We start from the raw sequence: 23,529 nt of genomic DNA, 5'->3' as shown, positions 1-23,529 counted from the left end.
TATTGCAGCAGTAGGATCACAATACAATTACACGTTTCATTGGGCAGCCTCAAGGCAATGCAGACCCTAAGCATAACGCAGCTCAGAGCCACGTAGTAACAACCTGAGGTTCCTTAAAATATCTGCTGCAAACCAGCAGCAAACAGACTATCAACGGCTTAGTGAGAAAAAATGACTTTTCTATCTGTTCATAGTTTTTAGAAAATAAAAATAGACTTGGAATTAGGCTGATATGAAATTGAATGCACGTGAAGCTGAAAATGCCCCAGCTGTACTCCACACAAGAACTGCAATTCACTTTGTTCCTGGATGAATTATAAAAGATCAATTAGATTTTTTTTTACTATTTTTAAAGTTTGTAAATAAAGAGCATTTCAAAATGAAAGTGTCCTTTTTGAATAAAACAAATCAAAACACATTTTACTTGAAAATGGTTAAAAACACATCTATTACACTGTCTTCTGAGTGCAAAATCATTGCATAAAACTTAAATGAGTTAGAAGTATTGATGTCAGTGACTATTTTGCATCAGTTTCTGCTGACACTTTGACCCATGTTTATCTAGTGTGGCAGAGGACAATCCTCAAATACTTCAGCATGTAACAGGGAATGGGTGAACACTTCTTACAGGACACGCTGTTGGTGCCGTACCACACAAAGTCCCACTGCAGACGAGGACTGAAACGCACAGAAACACAATCTTAACCGTACCAAGTTCATATTCCAAAGAGCAGAGCTTCCGAAAAATGCTGTATGATCCAACGTCAATAACCCAACTCTTCTGGAAGGATACTTACCATAGCGAGGAGTTCAGCGATAAGAAATGGAGGCATGGCGTACTGTGCTGGTAACACTGCCCTTATCCAAGAATTAGACTGTCTAGAGGACAGGAAGAGAGTAGAGGACTTACCTTGACAAACTTCCAGCTGACATATTTATCCTACATAAAGCAGCGGGAGAAAAAATATTCCCCTCTGCTGCTATAATCAAAGTGATTGTGTTTCACATCAAAAACATTTGTTTTACTTACTACGTGGATTAAAGGATTACATTGTATAGGAGTGCTCTGGCCAACATTTTGTGCTTCTGCTAGAATTCAGCTGCCCTAAATCTGCGTATCATTGATGCAGTACATTGATAAGAATTTTTTCCCATTATGGCTTATTTGTTTGTGATGTATACAGAATTAAATAACAAAAATAAGATCCCCAGATCTTCTTCCTCAAGTGAGGTCAATTGCTCAGCCAGTTGTTTAACATGCCTCATAGAAAGGGTTTCCTACTGAATTACGGGACACTTAAAGAAGATTCTGCCTCAATCAGGGGCACAGTTCACAGAGCTGACACCTAAAATAAATAGAAATCCATGACTGACCCTTGTTTTAGTGGCCAGTTTCAGAAGATGAAGCAGCTTTCACCTCGAATCTATTGTTTCAGGCACTGCAAATTCGGGCAGACATTACTGCATCAGGTTATATCCATCACACTGTGACAGTCCTCTAAGAAAACACAGATAAAAATCCTCTTTCTTTCCCCTCTAACAGAAGCATTTCTCCTTTTCCCACTAAGTTCCCACTACTCTACAGCTTTTGCTTCAGGAAATGACTTCATATTAGCAAATATGGTAAGCTAATTTAGTATTAATGCCTAACGGTCACGAACGAGGAAAGTAAATGAATAACTGTCCCTATCACTCTTTAATTAATCATTTTACAGGGCATGCATTGGTGCGTTACTGCCGTTGTCTAGGATTATTATGCCTTTAAGGTTTATATTGTATCTCAAGCTTCCACTCTTCTGTTATTAAATGCACAAAAGTGGAATAATAATTACAGACTTTCTGTTCATACATATCCTCCCACTGGCGTGCTGCTTCCTGACTGAAATGATATTTGATTCATGAACAGCTGCCTATTAAAGATGGCGGGGACAGATACATTACATTCCTAAAAGCAATCATGAAATAGTATTTCAACTACAGCACCGATGCCGGGTCCATTTGTGCATCTTTATCACTGATTCACATTCTGTAATCTACAGCTTCAACTGACAGCATTTATTCCTGATACTTTTGAATAACATAAAGAGCGCATGCACAGGTGAATCGCACCACTCTAACGGCGCACCTCCTACCATTGATTCAGTCAAAACAGGAAGGCAACTTAACCAAATATAAAAATGTAGACAGAAGAAGTTTGAAATTAAGATAATTAATTTGTGTTTGCATCATTTTCCACTCTAGGCCGTGTGAAATGCTTCAGAAGTGCTAAACTAACACATATTAACTAAATGGGAAAAATTCTGCTAAAGGTCAAAAGGGCAACGTTTTTCTTGTCGGCTACTTCCTGGGTGATGAAACCAAGCAGAACTGAATAGCAATACATTACCTCCACAAGGACTCCTAATGACGTGACTCTGCAGTGGGCCTCAGGCTCTACCAAGCACCGTGCAAGATTTTCCTTTTACAGAAGAGGCAAAAGCAGAAGGGGGTGAAATAACCTGACCAACACGACCAAGTGAGTCAATGGCAGAATCAGAAACAGAAGTGTTACCTTGTCATCTTCCGTTTTGTGCTCAAATGAAGGGACACCAGAGCTTCCCCAGGTTCTCACACATAGGCATTTTAAACTAAGTTACAATTCATTCAGCTGCATTACACTCAGAATGGTCTGCAATCATTTTTACAATTATTTGATCTACACTTAATTCTGCATCAATAAAAGGGAAAATTTTAAGGCTGAGATCTGACAAAATTATTTCATTCTCTAGCAAATCCATGATCTTCTTTGACTAAATGACACTTAAAAGTGAAACACTGTCAAGTTGAATGTAATAATCTTCATTGCAGAGGGAATCTATCAGTGTTTTATCTAATTGGAATCTGGAACGAAGGGTTATGCCATCAAGCTATACGTAAGGTGCTGTCAACAAAAACACTAAAATCTACATTTCTCTTTTTTTTTCCCCCCCAGAGAACAGGACTGAAAATTGGTGCAAACCTCCTGTAGCACCTCTTACCACACTGCAATAAATAGCAAGAGTTACACGCATAAACCAAGTATTCATGCTTTATCCAGCAACAGCCTAAAACTTTAAAAAGAGATTTCTAGAATAAAACTTCCCTTTAAAAACTGGGTTTTTAGGCATTAATTTGAGTTCCATCACCCCCACTGAAGTACAACTATAGTCTCAATCTATGGATGTATTTTCATAAAGGCGGCTCATCACCTGGTGGAAAACAGAGTTATCACAGCTGAGACCTCATTCTGAGCAGATTTTCAAGAGAGCACAACACACAGAGCTGAGCGCCATTGCACGTAAACATCAATAAAGTAAAGCAAAGTACCACTTAAAGGACATCATTCAGGTCACAGAAAGGAACAGATGAATCACATAGTACACAACTTTAAAAAATAGGTCAGAACAAAAGTTAAACTGGACCTTTTAGATAGCTTTCTCTGGGTGAGTAATAGCCTACGTGTGAGCTAAGCACAGAAATTTGTTTCTGTACCAAACCTGCCTTCAGCCTCACATCTGTCACAAAAAGAACAAAACAAGGACTTCGGAGTTCTGAACAGTTATCTTGTTCAGCACCCACTAGGTTAGTAGAGAGGCAAAGCAGAACCAAACAAGTCATCATGTCAACCCAAACTAGCATTCCTCTTACAGAGCTGTGAAAGGTTCAGGAGAATCGAGCTTTAATCCAAAATCACCATAATAAAAGCAAGCAGCAGATGGTCAGAATAAGGGTCCCCACTATTTCAGTCCCCTAATGGCACTGTTTAATGATCTTCGATCCATTTCCAGAGTACAATCGATCACAATTCATATTATGACCAAACCACTCTGACCTTCTGCTGAAAGAGCTGAACAGTGAAAGCTGTGGAAGACTACAACAGTCTGCACAGTCTTGTGCAATGCTGGTTAAGGATCAAATTATCGCCCAGTTGCCATCAATTAAGGACTTCTCATGAGCAGTACATAACATCCTAAAGGTTGTATCGGTTACTACATTCAGCAATTAACTCTACATCTTTGCAGAAGGGTTGATTTACATTACCTATTATCAGATCAACTCCTCTAACACAAGCCTAGTTCATCCAAATGCCAAGTTGTTCTGAGATAGGTCAGTAGCACTACGTGTGTGACAAACTCCACAGCTGACATTCTGGAGTTAGCTAGCTTGAACTGGAAGTACCACCACCACAGGGAAAGGTGGTTTCTTAGAGGAGATCAGGCAATACCCAAATTCAAGTTAAGACAGCACTAAAGAAATGCTATTTGCATAAACAGGTAAATCCTCTGCCAAGGTATCACTCATGCATTTCTCAACCCTCTAGGCATTCCTGCCTACGAAGAACACTGTTGCAGTTACAAACTGCACCCAGCAATGAGCTGTAACTGCTTTCCAGGAGGTCAGAATCCCATGCAACCACCCACTGCTTTACTAAGAGTTTAGATGCAATACTAAAAAAGGCTACTTTCTCTCCAGAAATTTCCAAAGGCTAGAGCAAGTGCATCTCACACAAGATGCCTCTAGTTACAGATCAGGAAACGAGATACAGCCTGCAAGGTAAATATATCTGGCCCATTTGTTTTTTTAATTATTATTATTGTTGTGGTCTTTCCATACCTTATGCATCTGTGCTTATCTATACATTTAGCCTCTACTAGTTCTTGCCAAGCATGTAGCAGAAGGGGCAGGAGGCAGTAAGGGCTATGGAAGACCACAGGATTTTGCACACAAAGGTCTAAAAACCCATTTAATTACAACAAAACTGTGGCTGGGATGCCTAAACTGCAGTACCTTAACAAGAAAGATACACAGAATACTTTAACTGAAAGTAATGCTTCCCACCTGTAGACTAAAAAAACAGATTTGTTTTAGATCCACCTCTCTAAGTATCAACCTCATTTCTTTCCACTTACTTAACACTGCAGAGTGCACATCACTGGCAGAGCTGGACAAGGAAGCCAGCCCAAGTTTTGACCCGCAGTCCTCTGCAGAAACTCATGAAGATGCAGACTGGTCCCCTGACATCCTCAAGCTTTAAAGAAAGAAAGAGTATAGAGTATAATATTAATTTATTGTGTGAGGAAAAAATAGCCTTTAAAATAGCGCATGCACTTAGTTTATAGAAGTTTAATAAGGCACCTTTCTCTACATATCTCTGTACATGATAATTGTTACTTCTCTTATTGCAAAAGAGAAGGGAGACAGCCATTACAGAACGAAACAAAACTTCAGCGACACCACCAGAGCTCAGTTAAAAGTTCTGCACCACTTGCATTGCTTCGAGTGATGGTTAAGCAACACTGACCCACTCTAAAGTGGCTTGTGAATTGCTGCTGTTGAGAACTCTTGCTGAATAAGCAGAATAAATTCTTTAGTGCCACTTTCTTACAAACAGCAACGAGGAGAGGCAATAATTAATGTGTTAGTATCAAGAGAAAGAAAGAGCCTGCACAAGTCTCTGCTCTTTCCCAGATAACAGACTGAGAAAGGCTCTTTAATACAGCTGGCACAGAGATGGCTCACGGAGGCTGGGCTGCGGGCTAGCAGCAGTTGACTGATTAAGGGACAGTTCTGACATCTCAGGGCCTGGATAAACATCCCTCCCTAAAAAACAAACTGAGGCTGCAGGCAGAGAATAGGGCCTGGCCATTAGCGCCTAGGGCACATGGAATTGAAAGGCTAAGCTAAAACCACTTCTAAAAATAACTAATGTCTATTCCATGTTCAGAAGCACAGAACCAGTCGGATTGGAAAAGGGCTTTTATTGGCACTTGTTCTGACAGGTAACTGCTCAGGACAGTTAGAGAACTCCAACCAAACAGCAAATTAGGGATTTGCACAGTGCTAAAGGTGTTCACATTGCTGAACACAACAAAAGATAAGCAGCCTCAGCCCAAAGCAACTCATAAATCCAAAAGACTGCACTGCCAAAACACAGGAGTGGAGAAAGCATCCCCGCCAGCCACGGCTCCTCCTCAGGAAACGCCACACAGGCCACAAACCAACTGCAACTGTGCCCGCATAGCAGGGCTCGCTCTTTGTTCCTTGTCAGAACTGAGACAAGGAACACACAACATTTAGAGCTCACTGGAAAGAAAGAAAAGAAAAAGAAAAAAAAAGAAAGAAAGACAAAAGTAAAAACCGTCCTCTCCACAGCTCCCACCTGCGGAGCCCACCCCGGGCACAGCGCCCCTGCTGCCCGCAGCCAGCCTCGCGCTGCACCTCGCGCACCCGCCCCCTCCACGCTCCCGCTGTGTGTCCCCGCCCCTCAGGCGCCTCGTGCTCCTCGAGGCTCCCGCTCGGGCGGGCTGAGGCCCAGCACCGCTGCCCTGACCGAGCGGACCGACCCAGCACTGCCCGCTGCCGGCCTGCACCCGAGGCGGCACTGAAAGGAAAGGCTCTGCACGTGCAACACGCGTTATGCCAACAGAAGCTGGAGAGCAGAGCGGGGACACAACATGGCTGACAAACACTACCTCCCCTGCTCTTCTCTTGCAGGAAGAGCGACAAACATTTAAAGCAAATGGAAAGGCCACGGCCAAGAGACAAAGCTCTTAAGTTAACAATTTCACTGGCTATTTTTTCTGGATTCCACCACCGCACTCCTCCTTTGAACAAAACTTCATTTGCCAAATGCCACGGTGTGACTGCAGAGCCCTGACACAGCTGATGAACGATGATATCACACAAGACCCGCACCAGTTGGTTCACGTGTGCTCTCTCAGACCTCTCAAAAGTGAAGCGCACCTACACAGAGCTGATTAAAAGCTACTGCAAGCGTGAATTCTTCTCCCTGAATAGGTTTCTACCCCACAAAAGAACATTTCATACATCCTATTTGAATCAGATCGGAGACTTAAAAGCAACTTTATTCTGCTGCCATTATGAAACACAGCTTTCATTGTTTGCTGCTGAAACGCTTTGAGTCATCTTCTTCCAGCAATAACTAATTTTCCTCTTTGTATCTGACAATTCACGGACAGCCCAATTACAGGAGAGGAAACGACATACCAGTTTCAGAGGGTGGACTCAAACACTCAATTAACATTAAATGATTTTGCTTTGGAGTGTAATTTACTTAAGCAAATGAATTCTGACAATCTTCTTCAAGAGCAGACAATAATAATAAATGGTTAAATTGTATAAGCACCGTCTAATAGGAGCCAAAAGTTACAAAAAGAGACTGAAAAAACACTGTATAATATGAGAAAAATCATTAACTATTTACTCACCACTTAAAATCTCCAGCTCAGGTTTTTGCCTACAGTATTTCATGCTAAAGCTGCTTCTTAGTTAGCAATATCCCTGTCACCACAGGACCAGCCCAGAGCCACCTGGCACCACCACACAGAGCAGTCCCCCTGCCCCAGGAACACTGGCAGTGCACAGCTGAACTGCGTACAGAGCCCAGCCCCTCCTCACACAGCTGCTGCCAGCTCCCAGGTGAGCCACATAACAGCCCAATGAGGGGGTGCAGGTGCAAAGAGCTCATCCAGCAAAACCTGGAACTCACTAACTGACCTGTTTTTATCAGGCTTAGAATTTGGACCTAGCAAAAACTGTAACAAATTAAATGGAGGTAATGGAAATGGCACATGTTCTTGAAGATAATCAGGTACTTCGTGTACTGGTTAGACTAGTTACCTGCTAACGGGCGGCTGCTGATTGTATCACATGCCAGAAGATTTCCACTGACCTCCAAAGAATGCTCACGTGTAACTAAAAGCTTTCATGATTTACCTCCTTGGAGCCGCTGGTGAAGCTCTGGATTAATACTGTGTAAGCCCTCTCACAAAATAAAGTAAATCCACAGCATATATTCATGAAACAGAAGATCCAAGTATTAATGTTTGTGCATTAACACCACCAGGGACCTCATTAAAACAATTCTCTTTTCCCTATTTGCTCTATTTTATCACTCCACATTTTCTTTTAGGAGTATATTTGAATGAACAGGAAAGATGCCACACAGAAATTTACAAAGTTTGTCCCCTTTAACTTGCATTCTCACTTTTCCACTTTAAGTTCTATCACGAATAGAGAAATATCTGAATTATCTGATGATTTCCTTTCAGGGAACGTTGTCTTCTCACAGTTGGACGTATCTAAGACATGCAAATGATTAAGAAAAAAAAAAGATACTGCAACTCCTCTGATGCAGCAAGTGCCATATTTCACAGCTACAAACATTACAATCTTCAATAAAAGGAAGCCAACAATTCCCTTCAAGTCATAAAAGCACTAAGCTTCGTTGTGAATGACTGAATATAGAGTATGTTGTGACACATGCAGGATGTGTTATGTTTTATAAGAAGAAAGTTCAGATTATTCATGCCAACATGATTTTGATAAGGAAGCAAGTCTTTGCCAAAAAGAATACATTTGTTTTCCAAATCCTCATACAGTCCTTATCACTCGTGTATTTGAGCTTCCAGCTGTAAATAATGACATACAGCATGATTCAACCTATCATTCTCTCTTCAATATGTAAGGAGCGCACAAACCAAGGATGGGAATAAAGGGGACACAGCTTTATTCATCACACAAGCAAACACAACCATAATCCAGAACGAAAAAATAGCTGGTGAGAAGTGATTAACTCTTTGTCCCAGCCCAATCCCACAGCTGGAGCCACAGTAAATCCTTCCATTTGTGTATGCACAAACACTGTCCCTTTGATCTAAATGCCTGCATCTCGAGTGCACAACCTGAGCAGCCTTACCTGCTGCCATGGGGCTGCGGCCCAGCTCAGCCGGTTGGCTGCCATTCTGAAGGCAGCAGCAATTCAGCTGGGAGAAGCCCCAGTCCATCTCACCTAGGAAAAAACTGGAAAGAAACTTGCATGGGAAATCCTTTAAGTGAAACAATCTTACAGCAGTGTAAGCAAATGAACCAAGTATTTTCAAAATTTCCACAATTAAATTATTAAAAATCCTACATCAAATAAACAAAATTTATCACTTAGTATTGAGCTGTATCATATTTTATGAAGAAAACAGAATGTTCATTTATTTTTCAGGCTTTTTCCTCAAAAATAGGACTTTTTTCCATAAATTCTTTATTACACATTTACTTATCAGAGCTAATAGTAAAGCTTTTTTTTTTTTTTTTCATTTACAAGTTAGTAATATCCTAATTTCCTTTTTCAAAACTGCATTTCATTTTCCCTGCTATATTATAACTATATCCCAAAGGAAAAAAAGTGTATCTATGCTGGAGTGCAACATATCTTCATTTCTAATGCTGGATGTATTCATTATTAGTCAAAAAGTAAAGAACAGGTGCAAATGCATAAATTAACCTATGAAAATTAGGCATGTTCCTATATATTATGTTTAATTGACACCTACCTTAGCATTTATGCAAAACTAACATTCAGGAAAACATTCCGTACTAACCACCAGAGGCTTCACGCCCAGAACAGAATGCTACAACATCCCACCTGAATGAAGACTGATATCAGAGCTCTGACGTAAGTGCAGTTTTCCAGCCTGTTTAATGCTTAGCCTTCAGATGGGCTTAAAGTCATTAAATTAACAGTTTTGAGTTCATGGCTGTAAACTCTGCTTACATGTGGGTAAATACGTGCACATGGGTATAAACATACACACTGAGCACCTTCTGTCCATCAGCTTCCCTTCTCTGTGCCACGTTCGAGCAGAACCTTTGTGTATGATGAAGAGTAGAGAGACACGCACCTGCTGCACATCGCTGACACAAGTCCCTGTCAGCTGATCAGTTCTGCTCGTGCCTGCAAAGGTAAAAGGAACAGGTTATTTTGCATCTCTGTATGAGACCTATGGAACGCGTATGTTGCTTCCACTGCCCCCAAATAATGACTTGATTACAGTCTTACCTCCTGCAAGCCTTGATCTGCAGGTAGCCACTGAGTTAGATGATGATCCCCTGTGAGCTCTCCCAGCCAGAAGTCATCAGGCTGCCTTGTAGAAATTCCCCTTTCCTCGGAGACAGTGCACTACTGAACAGTGGTGATTAACTTCAATTATGCAACTCATGTTGCTTGGAAATCTCTAAAGAATCTTTTGACATCTTATTAATTTTTTTTTAAATAAAAAGAGAAAGATCCATCCTTTACTATGGTTCAAAACCATGTTTCTATGGGAGTTGCAGAAAACCCCTAATAGAGTTCATCTCCATCTATAATCTTGACCTCTGAGCAATTACTTAAAAGCTGTAATTCTTACAGGCATGACATAGGCTGTTCTGTTTAAAGACAGATGATTAATAAGCAGACCGTTACCACGCTGACTGGCTTAGCAAGAAAGCATGTACATTGAAGTATTTCCTATTTGCAGCTCTTCCAAAAACAAACTACTCAACAGCATACACATCACATGCACGTCTCATTAATGCAGCTCTCACCTTTTAACGCTCAGACTATTTCAGTTTAAAGATCACACTTGTTTTGGGGTTTTATCAACTTCTGCCATAGCATTATATTAAAACTACCCTAAATAAAATGAATGTCAGAGAGAGTTTTTTAAAATATTTATTTTGAAAAAATCACCCTGTACAAATTTAACATTCTCAGCACTGAGGTTTTATAAAAATGCTAACACAACAGAAAGACTCAAGTGAAACAGTAAACTCCTCTCTTCTTAAATTACAAAGAAACAGATTCATTCTAAAGAAGCTATTGTAATTCTAAACATTAAAAAAGAGATAACTTTATAAGATTTATCTTTTTTATCTATTGCAGTCGAATACGTGTATCAATAGATGACTTTTCCCATTCTTTTTATAAGCTTTCCCCCCCCAGCACTGTCCACAACTAAACCAAATGCCCTAAATGGCTTACACTTCCACTGTACATAGCTTGTGCTCCAAGAAACCTAGCACAATTTGACCATCCTTTTCTCAGTGCCTAACAAAAAGTTGCCTCTATACATTTGGTACAAAATTTTCTGTACAAGCCAAATTTGCTCGTGAATTTCTGAAGCAAGCTAAAGAAAGAGGATTTATTCGAGCCTTCCATTTGGTATCACGAAGGAACAGTGATTAAGTAAAATTTCACAAAGTAAAATCCAGTAACTGGGAATACTGTCTGTTTTAATAATTATTATTGTATAAAAACTTTTTATGCTGTAGATTACTAGGAATGGCAAATCCTAAATCTAACAGTGCTAGTTTTACGGTTCCCATCATAAAATAAGATTTTTCTGTATATTTTTAAGTTTCCTTCCCTAATTTTAAGCTATTTGCAGAAGTTGTCATTACAAAATAAACAACCTTTTTTTCCTTTTTTTAAGCAGGAGGAAACACACTCTCATGAAATTAAAAACAGTAAAATTGTCCTATTTCTGTAAACACAATCAAAACGAAGACCGACAAAACGCAGCGTGGCAGGTAAGCCAAGGTCTGAAAACATTTCTTTTTCACATTTTCTTAGCACAATTTATGGCTTACACTGCCAACAGCAGCAAAAAAAGCTACTGCAAATTTCAAGTTACAGCCAAGGGTGCCAGGCAGGATCCATACGACAGAGATTATCCAAGCTATTTGCAGCTGCTACCAGCGTGTTCACTTTGCTTTCTCCTCCTTCAAACTGAGCAAGATTATGAAGTCGAGTCATGATAGCAGTGACAGCTTTCTGAACCAGTGAAACCAGCTGCTGGCTGTCCATGTTTTCAGGTTGTCCAGCTGCTGAGAGCGGAGAGGAAGTATCCTCCTGTGTTTTTTTGTGCCATGCAATTATTTCATCCCGCAGCACAGTTTTTAGGATACCATCAACCTACATGAGGGAGAAAAATCAGACTGTTATATTTAATCTCAAGAAGCACTAGCACTACAATACAGATTTTAAACTAAATTTTAGTCAACTCGAGCTCCTAAAACAAATTTTCAGGTATCTGGTCTGAGATGCATTTTCTGTTTGCATATAATAAACATTTTTTAGCATATCTAGATATTAGGTCAATATATACATACACAGATGAAATGAATATTTCAGCCATCCATTAAAAAAAAAGATTAATCAAGCATTAAAGGTATTCCTCTTATGTCCAGAATTCAGACAAGCTAACACAATAATAACCATGTACCTGAAATGAGCTGGCCACCCATCACTCCAAAAAGAATAAATGGGCACCTGTGCTTTCATCTTGTAAATTCAATATGAGAAGTCTAATTGGACTTACATCATCTGGATGAACAAATTACAGACCAAGTCCACGAACTCATTTGCATGTACAGACATGGCTTTGTAAGGCAAAATGATGAATTATTTAAAAAAAATCTAACCTTTCTGTATTACAAAGAAAAAAATCATTTTAGGATATTTTCCATCTTTTAAAAAGTAAGTAGCTCACACTATAGCTACAGTACATTCTGTGCAATGTCGTTCTGGTGCAAATTGCTGCCTAAGTGCAAGATGCCTCATTTTTGGAAAGCATTAGAATTTAAAAGGAAGTTAGACAATTTCTTTAGAAAACTACACCCTGCTAAGAGCTAGAATCCATCAAAGGAACAATGTATCTTGAGCATTCTGCTCTTCTAACAAAGGCCAAACACATTTCTGTTCACAGCATATTATGAAGATTCTAAATGATGTTGCATTTGTCATTTTACTACTTACCACTGCCAGAACATGTAGGGATTTATGAGTCTACAGCACTGAAACAATCAGCCTGAATTAACATGCTTCAACAGAAATAAAAAAGAAATTCAGGCTACAGTAACACCTGTCTTCCTCCTATTCTTTCCAGGCAAACTGCAAAGATTTCGGCTGCTTTTGTGATGACCTCGGGGTAAGACTTCAAAACATAAATACAAGGTGCTCAGTATCGATCTTAAGCGAGAAAATGCTGTTTAGCTCATCATTTCCTAAATTATAAATGCAAATTAAATGCCCGTAAACAACTTTTGAAAAGGTATACGAACCTTAAAGTTTGGCTGTGCAAAGCAGCGAGCTACTGCAATCATCGAGGCGGTCAGCGGGCCGGACACCCCGATGGTGGTAAGGAATTCCGAAATGTTCGGCGTGAGCCGGAACGGAACGGGACGGTTGGCATCCAGATCTCCAGTAGCATCGTTAATGTCAAAGCGGAAGTACGCTACGTTTAGCTTGCCAGTGTCCTGGATGGAAAACCAAAATGCACAGAAGTAATGAATGGAGTGGATTTTCCTTCACGGAAGAAAAAGAAGATGCATTTTTGTCTACCATTAATGTTCAGAACACAAACAGTTACAGGTAACTCCTTAAAAAACAGCATGTGAATAAATGTTTTCATTTCCTTACACTGACATTTAAAAAACATACATATTGAACCTACATAAGAAAAAAAAGATCCTATTTAAAACCTAGTTTAATCCAATAGCTTTTCACTTTCAGTCGAAGGGTTTTTGAGTGAAAAATTTCAAATTAAAGTAATTTTTATTAAAGTGAGTGTCCATACAGCCTTAATGAACATAGATTGCAGTGTTAAAGCTCAGGAAGCGATGCTCCTCCAGCAGTGGTGTGACAGGAGCTGGGCAGGAAGATGGACCTTCACTCTCCAGGCACCTCAGTGCTGGGTAAGCGCTCTGCACGCGCTGCTCACTGGGTAAGAACCTGAACAGCACGGCTGCACCGTGGGGATTAAAGAGTCTAAAATACACAGCTTAGCCCTCCATGCATTACAATGGCATTAAGACTTTAATATATACCACCTTTGCTCTACTAAGGTGGCAAGCCTCGTTTTAAATATTGGGTTAAAACAAAGAAGTTATTATTAATAGGAGTTGTAGCTTGACATGATGGCAATGCAAAAAAAGAGGACATTATTTGAAAAAGGGTATTCTCCTTTTACAAAATTAACCTCTAAAGTTTTATTTTGCTATTTGGTTTTTTTGAGCCGTGTGGCACACAGATCTATCCAAAGCAACTTGTTTGAAGAGAGACTGAAGAGAGACTTATCAGTCACTCACAGTAACAGTACCAATACCTGTGACCAACTTTACAGACTATGTTCTAACTTCTACTCACAGAAGGAAGATAGAGTTGATAGCAACTGGGTCTGCAGTTTAAATCACTACCTACATGTTGTGCAGTCACATAATCAAATGAAAGCCTACTGAAATACACAGTTAATTATAGATCTCAAATTCCCATTTTGACTCATTTCAAACTTCCAGATTTCCATTTGATCAAAAAACACAGCACGCCATTAGGACAAAATAAAGCATACCTGGGCTATCTGCAGCATTTCAGGGTTGAGCCTATTTAAATGAAAGATGAATTCTGCAAAGCCAATCAGGGCTAACTGAATAGTGAACATCTTTCGAAATGTCCAGTAATCCGTAGCATTGGGGAATGTATGTAAAGCCCACTCCTTAAGCATACTGCGTGGCACCATGTTACTCTGCACTTCTTTAAGTATATCTCTGAGAACCTACATATGAAAAATATTATTTGAAAGAGATCATTTTCAGTGCAATTTTTAGCAACAGACAATTATGCCAAAAGCAACTACCAAACTTTGCTGAACTGCTGTACCCCATTGTAGGAAAACATCCCGAACTTCGACACTTCTGATGCAACAACATTTCCTGATCGAAATACACATGGCATTTTGCAAGTCTACCCCTGCACAGCTTCCAAATAATCTCCATCTTACAGGACTAAAATTTTAAGAAAACCAAATAAGCTGTTGATCTACAGGCAGTCTGACATGAGAAAATCCAAGACTGAAAAGTTATGCACCAATTGAAGTATCTTCTGTTCAAACCTTTCAAGAAAATCAGAAGTAAACTGAAGAGACATTCAATCACAATGCATTACTTCCTTAAGGCAAACTAATGGAACACACTCCCCTATTTTTTATTTTTTAGCTTCAGTGCAAAATGGATATGCATTTGTCAGCAATAAAATAAAATCCTCTGCTTAAGTCTTCATATTTGTATGTGTTCATAGTAATATTTATTTCCAACCTCAGTCACCAGTATGCTGAGCACTACTGAAGGTGAGCAGCCCTGAAATGAAAATTCACATTTTCCACGTAATGTTCTCTCAGTGAAAGATCCCCTTCTGTCAATGAAGGCTGTAAACATCACTCAGCTCTTCAGTGACAAACGTTTAATTTCCCTGAATTTCAAAGGGTCTGAGATAAAATCCTTACGTAAAATACAGTCAGAAAGGTTGCTGCTCAGACAGACACGTTACTGAGCAAAACGCAGATTGAGAACAGTGACAGGGATTCTTTCCATAACTGGTCTGGAACAGCAACAGACAAGATTACTAATAGCCTCGGTTTATTCTCGTTATCAGGGGGTGGTAGTCCGCAGGCAGGACAAGGAGACAGCTGGCAGAAGGCAAGGTATGCACACAGATACGGCAGCAATTAGGCAGATTTTTTTGGAAGGCATTTGACAAACAAAAAAGCATAATGACAAGATGTGAAATTCCACTTGGGATCTGTGAAGACTGCAACCTAAAAGCTGGGCAGTTTCTTTGTACACAGAGTAATTTACTGGAAAAGGTAAAGGATTTTATTACAGGAGGCAGGGAAACTCACTGGGTAAAATAATTAGTTGTATGTATTATTACAGCAAAATTACCTCAAAAATGCAAAGAAATAAAAACTGAGGGATGTCTTCCTTTTTCTAAGCGAACAATAAGCAATAATTTTTCCCTTGATGTAAACATATGCAATTTACCAAAATATTTCATTACTGTAGCATATCCTAGGATATCCTAGGATATGTTCTGTGGCACCAGAAAGAATGACAGTCACACTGACTTCAGTTCCACAGCTGTTAAAGAGTTTCATGACCTGAAGAAAAAATCCTCAAAATAGAAGCAGATGTTACATAACACTTCGTTTCCTTTTGTAACACAGAAGATTCTCCAAATGATGTCTGTGATACACTGTGTATTTTCTAACAGCTGTCTTTGACATGGGACTAGCATTTTATATAAGAATTTGCATTAACCTTAAGATTAAAAATCATAAAATAACTTTATTTATCAGAATTAGAGGTTTGATGGAGGTTACAGAGAGGCAGAAGTTGCTTTTTTCCCCAAGTACTGTCATTTAGGAGGGTGAGATGAGTCAACTGTTCCTTACTGACCTGGGCGTCAGTTCCACAGCGAGCATCAGAAGAAGATGAGGAAGCTGGCACCACGTGCCACGCTCTGCTTATGCAAATTAGGAACATGAAATAGGAATGCTTTTCCCATGTTATCAATTCATTATTTGCAAAGCATTATACAAAAGGGCCTAAAAGTAACGAATCCCTCATCCGCTTTCAGCTGCAGTTCCCCAACACAACCTGGAGCAGAACAAATTCTGCTTCTTGGAGGCCTTCAAAGATACCCTTAAATGCCAATGAGGTACAAGAACTCCCAAGAACAGCTGAAGTAAAAACAAGACAAAGAAATGCAAACCACCTCCTCTGTGAAAAAACCTCCATCTCCTTTCTAATGGGAGGGAGGTGAACACACTGTAGCAAAGTCCTCAAGAAAAAAATCTTGATTAAAACTCATTATATGTTCTAATACCTGATGGCTAGCTTGAGTCCCCCGTGCTTGCACCGTTGCCAGCCTGTCGTAGTATCGAGAAATAGGGTTGTCGTGCTCAATGCCCTTCTTGGCGCAGCGCTGCTTATAGATCTCCACCAGAGACAGAGATGAGGGATTGTCTTCGACCAGACGCATCTGCGGGGAAACGGCCACGACGCGCGGCACTGCGAGCAGCCAGCAAGGGCAGGGGAGGCAGGGGGAAGAGGGCAACACAAAACAAAACAGTCAGTTCCAAGCCCAGGGACTCAGAGAAGAGCACGAGCGTGCAGCTACCAGCCCTTCAAACACAACCGTGATCGTCATCTGAAGGCCATCAAGAGAAAACTGTTATTAGTATGCTCATTACTAATTCACAAGCTCAGTTAAGAAGAAAGCAAGTCAGACCTTTTTTTTTTTTTTTTAATTTAACTAAACAGAAGCATCTTAATTATTTTAGGAGGAAAAAAGCAACAGAGTGAGCACTCCACTCTTCCTACTTCACCTGCAGAGAAGAGGGCACTGTTTTGCTCAGATGCAAACAGGCGTTGGTCATTACATGACACCAGCATCATTTCAAAAAGCATTACTCTAAAGAAGAAAAGTACTAAACTCAGCACGGTGTTTAAAGCAACTCATAAAAACTGGGGGATAAAATCTAAACGTAGCTGAGGAATAGAAGTTTAAAGTGACAGTGCTTGAAAAATAACAAGGGAAAAATGAAGTAAATTGTTCGGTAACAACAAAACTTAAGTCACCGAACTTTTACTTCAGGAGCAGTAAACATGCAAAAACCCTATCTGCACTTGAATGGTGCTTCACAGACAGACCACTCTTGTGAGTCTTACGCGTGCAGAAAACGTGCACTCATGCCCAGAGAGACGAGGCCTCTCCCTGCACCAGCTGGTGACACAGGGGGACTGTTGGAGAGCGGCCTCTGGTTGCCAGCAGCCTGTTCTCTCATCGTTTCCCTCAGAAGCTGTAGTAACTAACCTCAGGAATACAGCAAAAAATGTTGTTCAAATGCCTTTAAATTGTTTGATGCAATTTTTTCAATTGTAAAGAAAAGATGCATTCCGCAGAAAGAGTGTTAATGAGCTCTTTCTTCCGGCCCGCTTCCATTACCCTCTGGCAGCAGAGAAAGGAATGTTCTTCAGGTTCTTTTAAATAGTATCAAACCACAAAGTACAGAATTACTTCCAAAAAGACTGCAGTGTAAAAACAGCAGTTTGAAGGAAAACATGTTACTTTCCTAATTGCGTTACATAAAGGACATGTCAGTGGCTTTTTTTTCTTTTAAATCACACCTATCAAGGCTGTACCCACTGTCTTTCTCACATCTTGGCCTTCACGTACATAGATACTGTACTGACCCGTTGTTACAACAGAGCCTTTGACTGGTACATTTTAGACTCGTTAAAGCTCCATCACAATTATGCACTTCTAGCTCTGTAACTGCAACTTGCATCATCTGGCCACTGCCCGTGAGAGCAAGTTCCCATTAAGAGATACAGTGTGCACAGAAGGAAAGACTGATAAAGCCAGACTTCCTTAAAATTAGATCTAAGGATTCTGTAAAAAGCCAAGAGCAAAGCAGCAGCACGCCTCGGAGCCTTCAGTTCAAGTTCCCTCTATCCATAATATATTTTCTGCTCACCAGTGAAGGATTGTTAGAATTGACTAATGCACAGAACTCATTCATATGAAGTTAGGAAGTGACTCAATGACCTCCTGGGAAGTATTTTATATTTTTACAAAGTTATTACGTAGCTATAAGCCGGAACCCTGGAATATCTGGAAAACATGAGTGTTTGACTCTTGGAAGGCATTCTCATCACACTTGAATCACAAGCAGACCAAGTATGTTGCCGAGTGCTTGTCATTTAATCAACTAATTATTTATAATCAACACATGAAAAAGGCAAGATGCACACTGAAAGAGAAAGAATTAAGACCGTGCTCATCATTTATTCACTGTTCCGGTTTTGAAATACTTAAATATGTGACCTTTTTATTACATTAGTATTTTGGCAGTTGATACGCACAGATCGTACTGGAACCTTCCTCAGCTCCCCTCATTAAGGCCTCCCTAGCATTAGGTTGTAAATTCAGCTCCGTGCAGGCACTGCCAGGTGGTGCTGCTGGCAAAGCGCGCTCTCCAGAACAAGGAACCCTGTACAGGACGGAAGCACGCTCAGCGCAGCGCCTGCGTCCAGTATCCAGATCATGAACTCATTTTATTTGGCAACAACTCATCAGTCAGCGTATCTTAGGTTTTTTCCCCACAAAGTAAGCGTCATCATGAATACTTAAAGTTGCTTCAGAAATTCTCAACTCAGAAACTATGCATTGAAAAAAAAAAAAAAAAAAAAAAGGATAGAATCTCTCTTTCCAGTACCTGTAAAAAACAGATGTCTTTTTGTGGTTTCCTTCCTCTTCTCTAAACAGGGGTTCAAAAGGCGAAGGAGTTGTAATACACGCTCTTCTCTGCGAGACTCTGTCAGGCAAGCATCGTTCATTACCAGATAGGGGTAAATCTTTCCATTGTGGCCTCGGATATAGAGCCTCCTGGCTGCAGTGTTGTGTTTCTGAACTATCTCCACCCTGGGCATAAACCTACCAGGAGGAAAGGGAGATTGAGCTCATGTCCTCTGATATCAAATGACCACTTAAAAAACAGAAAACAAAGTAATAACACAGTGCAACTGTGAAACTATATGATGAACAATTATTTACAATTTTATTACCCAGTTAACACAAGGTTTCTATTTGGTAGTCAAAAATCTCAGGCATTTCTATTTCTTTCTATTAGGAAAACAGTTCTTAGGCAAAATTAATCATTAGATGAGATCCTGATCTCTACTTTGAAGAGCAGCCCCTCTGTGGACCGCAATTACTCTCAAATGACATCAGCATTAAGCAAATCCAACACAATTGTCATATACAGTAGTGGAGCTGCGTAGTGAAGCAATGTGACATTACTAAAGGAGGATAAAGTAGCGACTTTGGCTGTTGTAACAAAGCATGACTCTGTACACATTATTTAAATACATGGAACACACACAGTAGCTAGTCTTGCAACATGGATGGATGGAGAACATTTCCACTTCCTTCTCCATTTGCAGAATTACAACTACCCCTTCCCCACTTGAGTTCACCTGGCTATCTTGATGTAGTAATGTGTTGGCTTTGGCATAAGGAATTCTCCAGGTATCTCTACTTCGGCAGTTTGAGCTGAAAAATTACTTAGGAAGCGGCACTTCTCCTCGATGAGGAAAAACTTGGGAAGCTGTTTAGTTTTTGCCTCCAGAATTTTGATCCACTTCTTCAGTTTCGAGATAAGGTTATGAAGTTTCATTGATCCCGGTACACTGAAGTCAAAGTCTAAAAGAAAAATTACACACACATCCTTAGCATTTTGAATTCCTCACAGTGTATTTAACTACCAAGTGTTAAAAGTTCGTGCTTTGGATGAGATTCTTGCAGCCGCATGCCCTCAAGCAAAATACTTCAAGCAGTCTCCCATACCGCACACACCTATGATGAAGAAAACAGGTTTGTAAAGCACCACATTGGTCTTGAATACTACAGTGAGATGGAATGCTACATCATAAAACCAGCAGTTGGCACATGAAAGGGAAGACACACTAGCACCCAAGTACACGGGGTGCATTTGGACACAGGGACATGGCTACCCATGAAACCCAAGCACGCACCACCCCTGGCAGGTTCAGACAAACACAGGAGAGACACGAGGATCATAATGGAAGAGCCCGAGCCCAAACCATGCAGAATCACACAACAGCAACACCACCACAAGGAGGTGCTGGAGGAGAACAAGTCATACAACTCAACGCTGGGACAGACACGTGGAAGACAGCTGCACTACCTCTGAAAGACACCGCTGAATATTTCACTTCTACAGAAAATACTATTAAAATTCTAAAATTATATACAGTTTAAACTTATCAAAATCTACTACTTTCTACTACCAATCTACTATAGCTCTAAATTATTTCCTATTAACTAATAAACCACGAGCTTCAAGAGTTTCCTGTTTTACAGTCATGAGAACAAAAATACAGAGTGGAAATTTTTAATACTGTTATTGTATTTAACTGTCCACAGAGAGCAACCAGACAAGACTGCACAGAGAGAAGGCCGTAATGAACCACAGGACTAGATCAGATCACTTAGCAGAAGAAGAAAAGTAAGTTTCATTTAGAGCCCAGCACTTCAGTTTTCTGTTTCATTAAAAATGATTTATTTAAAATTAGTGGAGCCCTTTTACTCTTAAAAAGAACGTAATGCCTGTAATGAAAGGTGCAGCTCCCTACGTACGGATGACAAAAACTAGCAGTATTCAGCAATCCTCCCTTGTCCTTTTCTACCTGGTACGGGCAGTGCATCTGTTGCAATAGTGCAGTAAGATGTTCATTAGAATCCCACGGCCACCCTCTAGTGAGCACTGCGAGTACATCGCTTGGTGAAAGCGGCAGCATCGAACCGTTCACCTCCGGAATCCAGGAAGCACAGACAGGTATCCCAAACTGCATCCAGATTTGTGCTAATGCACACCACCAAAGCAGTAACAATATCCATCGAGGTTATATATTTCTTCAAGTTAATAACAACAAAATAATAATTAAATAACATTAATTGAATCATGTTGATTAAATGAATGATAATAGTTACATAATAATAAGGCATTTAGTTCATGATAGGAGTAAGTCCAGTTTGTTAAAATGCCCATTTTAGGATTTTGTTATTTTGTTTCCCAGCAGCAGAAAAAAACCCAGAAAGTTTAATTAGTTTAATTAAAAATAAAATTAATAATTTATATATATATATATATATATATATATACACACCCACATCCTTTTTCTTGGTCTTAAGTAACAGGTAATTAATGCTTCTAGCACCAGCAATAGCTCATCTGCAAGACCTGAGAGGTTATTCTGCCAGAGACATCACAGGGTTCTGCTTAAGAGAGCCCACAAGCCAAAGATCATCATCAGAAGAGCCAGGACAGCCTCCATGGGGCTGAGATGAACACTGAACTCCAAGAAGAGAAGTTCAATCCCTTGTACACGTGATGCTGAAGAAGATCCAAGCATTGTCCGAAAGCAAAAGCTGTCTATTATTATTCAGATAGGAAATTACTTTGTGCTTTCTGACGGGTTCTTTTTAATCTCTTAGAACTTTAGGACAGCACCAAAAAAAAAAAAAAAAAAAAGAAAAGAAAAAACTCAGTGAAAGTTAGGAACAAGGCAGCTCCAGAAAACCAAGTCTAGGAAGAGCAGACCGAGATCAAACGAGATGCTAACTCCAGTCTCCTTGTTTGCATTTTCTGCATACTGTCCCAACACCTAAAAATCACAAGAGAAGCAAAGGAGGAGGTGCCTGAGCAACGCTAGGCTTTCCCAAAGAAAGTAGGCCGGGGGGACACCACCCAGGTAATGCTAACAGCTGAAAATGCTGACAGCTAATAGCAGAACCGTCCCACCTCCCCTAGCCCCACACTGTGTGAGACGCAGGACGTCAAGAGCTTCCTTCTGATCGCAGCTTCCATTCACAGCAGAGAGCTCTGTGCTGGGTGCCACAACTCTGAACAACATTACCCTGCCCCTCAAGGGCACCTTTTGGAGTTTTCCACCTGTACGCAGCTTGACTGGAGAGAGGGCAGCAGAAAGAAGCAGGGATCCAACCTCTGAACTCTCATCTGCCCTCGACACAACAGTTGAGGGCGTTTCTCTCCTCCTTCGCTGCTGAGTGCTCTCGAGGGGAGCGTCTCTCACTACGTGCCTGCTCTTTGATGCCAAAGGTTTGCAGAGAAGCACTGAAGGAACAAAGAACCGACGGCCAAAGAGCTATGTATCTGAAGTTCCAGAAAGAAAAAAAAAAATCAAAGTAAAATTTGGTTTTAAAATCCGTAATGTTCAGACGGAAAACGATGACCTATGAGAAGTCCAGAAGTCTGGTTGGATGCCGACAACATCTTCCAACTACAAGAAACGGTGAGAGAGTCCCTGACAGCTCCTAGCAGGGGTCAAGGTGCAGCTCCGACAGCACTGGAGGAGCAGACACAAGCACACACAGTTGCAAGTGTCTGCAAAACACAACCACCAACATCCACTCAGAAATAACCACAGGCATCACCTCCCTCCTAGACAGCTGTGCAGCACGGATACCTGTGAAGCAGACGGCAACCTCTGTATTTGTCTGTCACCATCTAAACACAGGTGGTACTGAGAATCACAAACACAAACCTCAGATTTCCAGTGTGACAAATGGACACAGCAGGCATGACTTACAGATGGTTTCTCATTATGTTAAAACCGCTTTTGGAACATGCTGTGGGGTACTTGGTCACGTTCATTTTGTTATGTACTTTCCATTGTTGTTGCAAACCTAACGAAAAACTTACTTTCGTTTTCTACATAATGAATTAAACTGTACAATGCACAAGCACACCGAGCAGATCAGTTTCATCCACTGTCCCACGGTTCATTTATGAAATAAACAAACCAATTTAACAGATGAGAATAAAATCAAACCTAGCACTAAGAGCAGTAAATATTTTAATCCTGCATTCACGTTTAATTATACCTGAAAAATGAAACATGAAATCTTCAAAGCAATTTTTAAAAAGCACAGAATAATTACTTTTTATTAAACTAAGGCTTACTAAGGAAGCGCCTTGCATTAGATGACTTTAAATGACTTTTATGTTCAGGCCTACGTTTTTCTGTATGTTGTTCCATACCATTCTTTGTAAAAGCCGTGTTTGGAAAGCGCAGCTGAGAACTTTACATGCTATTTTTACACAATGAAGATATGCAAATAATACACAACAGCACATAAAAACCAGAAATCCCACCCGTGCAATTCTTTTTCAAAATAAAAATGGAACTGAATTGTAATTAAACATTTTTAAGGGTTTTTCTACAAGTGTTCTGAAAGAACACCTCAGGTTTTGCAGATATGAGCCTACTGCTTCTCAGCCTTCAGCCATAAAA

The 23,529-nt window shown here is 40.2% G+C and overlaps 1 protein-coding gene and 1 long non-coding RNA gene across 6 annotated transcripts in view; both read right to left on the bottom strand.

Moving 5' to 3' along the window:
* LOC110405872 overlaps positions 1 to 7,217 on the bottom strand; it is a 219,041-nt gene extending 211,824 nt beyond the window's left edge. The window contains exons 1-2 of the long non-coding RNA XR_002443160.1: positions 6,179 to 7,217; positions 4,929 to 5,047 (exon numbers count right to left, since the gene is read on the bottom strand). This is a non-coding gene — a long non-coding RNA (uncharacterized LOC110405872). The remainder of the gene's footprint in view (positions 1 to 4,928; positions 5,048 to 6,178) is intronic.
* TRRAP (transformation/transcription domain associated protein) overlaps positions 10,510 to 23,529 on the bottom strand; it is an 84,613-nt gene continuing 71,593 nt past the window's right edge. For all 5 annotated transcript variants that reach the window (XM_021411663.1, XM_021411662.1, XM_021411665.1 and 2 more), the window contains 6 exons: positions 19,669 to 19,894; positions 18,909 to 19,126; positions 16,514 to 16,698; positions 14,202 to 14,405; positions 12,916 to 13,110; positions 10,510 to 11,767 (listed from right to left, as the gene is read on the bottom strand). In XM_021411663.1, coding sequence (XP_021267338.1) covers positions 11,483 to 11,767; positions 12,916 to 13,110; positions 14,202 to 14,405; positions 16,514 to 16,698; positions 18,909 to 19,126; positions 19,669 to 19,894 — 1,313 coding nt within the window. In that variant the 3' untranslated portion in view covers positions 10,510 to 11,482. The remainder of the gene's footprint in view (positions 11,768 to 12,915; positions 13,111 to 14,201; positions 14,406 to 16,513; positions 16,699 to 18,908; positions 19,127 to 19,668; positions 19,895 to 23,529) is intronic.

Source organism: Numida meleagris, chromosome 13 (genome assembly GCF_002078875.1).
Source record: "Numida meleagris isolate 19003 breed g44 Domestic line chromosome 13, NumMel1.0, whole genome shotgun sequence".
Taxonomy (NCBI): Eukaryota; Metazoa; Chordata; class Aves; order Galliformes; family Numididae; genus Numida; species Numida meleagris.
Note: the sequence above shows the minus strand (reverse complement) of the source record. Positions and strands in the feature narration are given on the sequence as shown.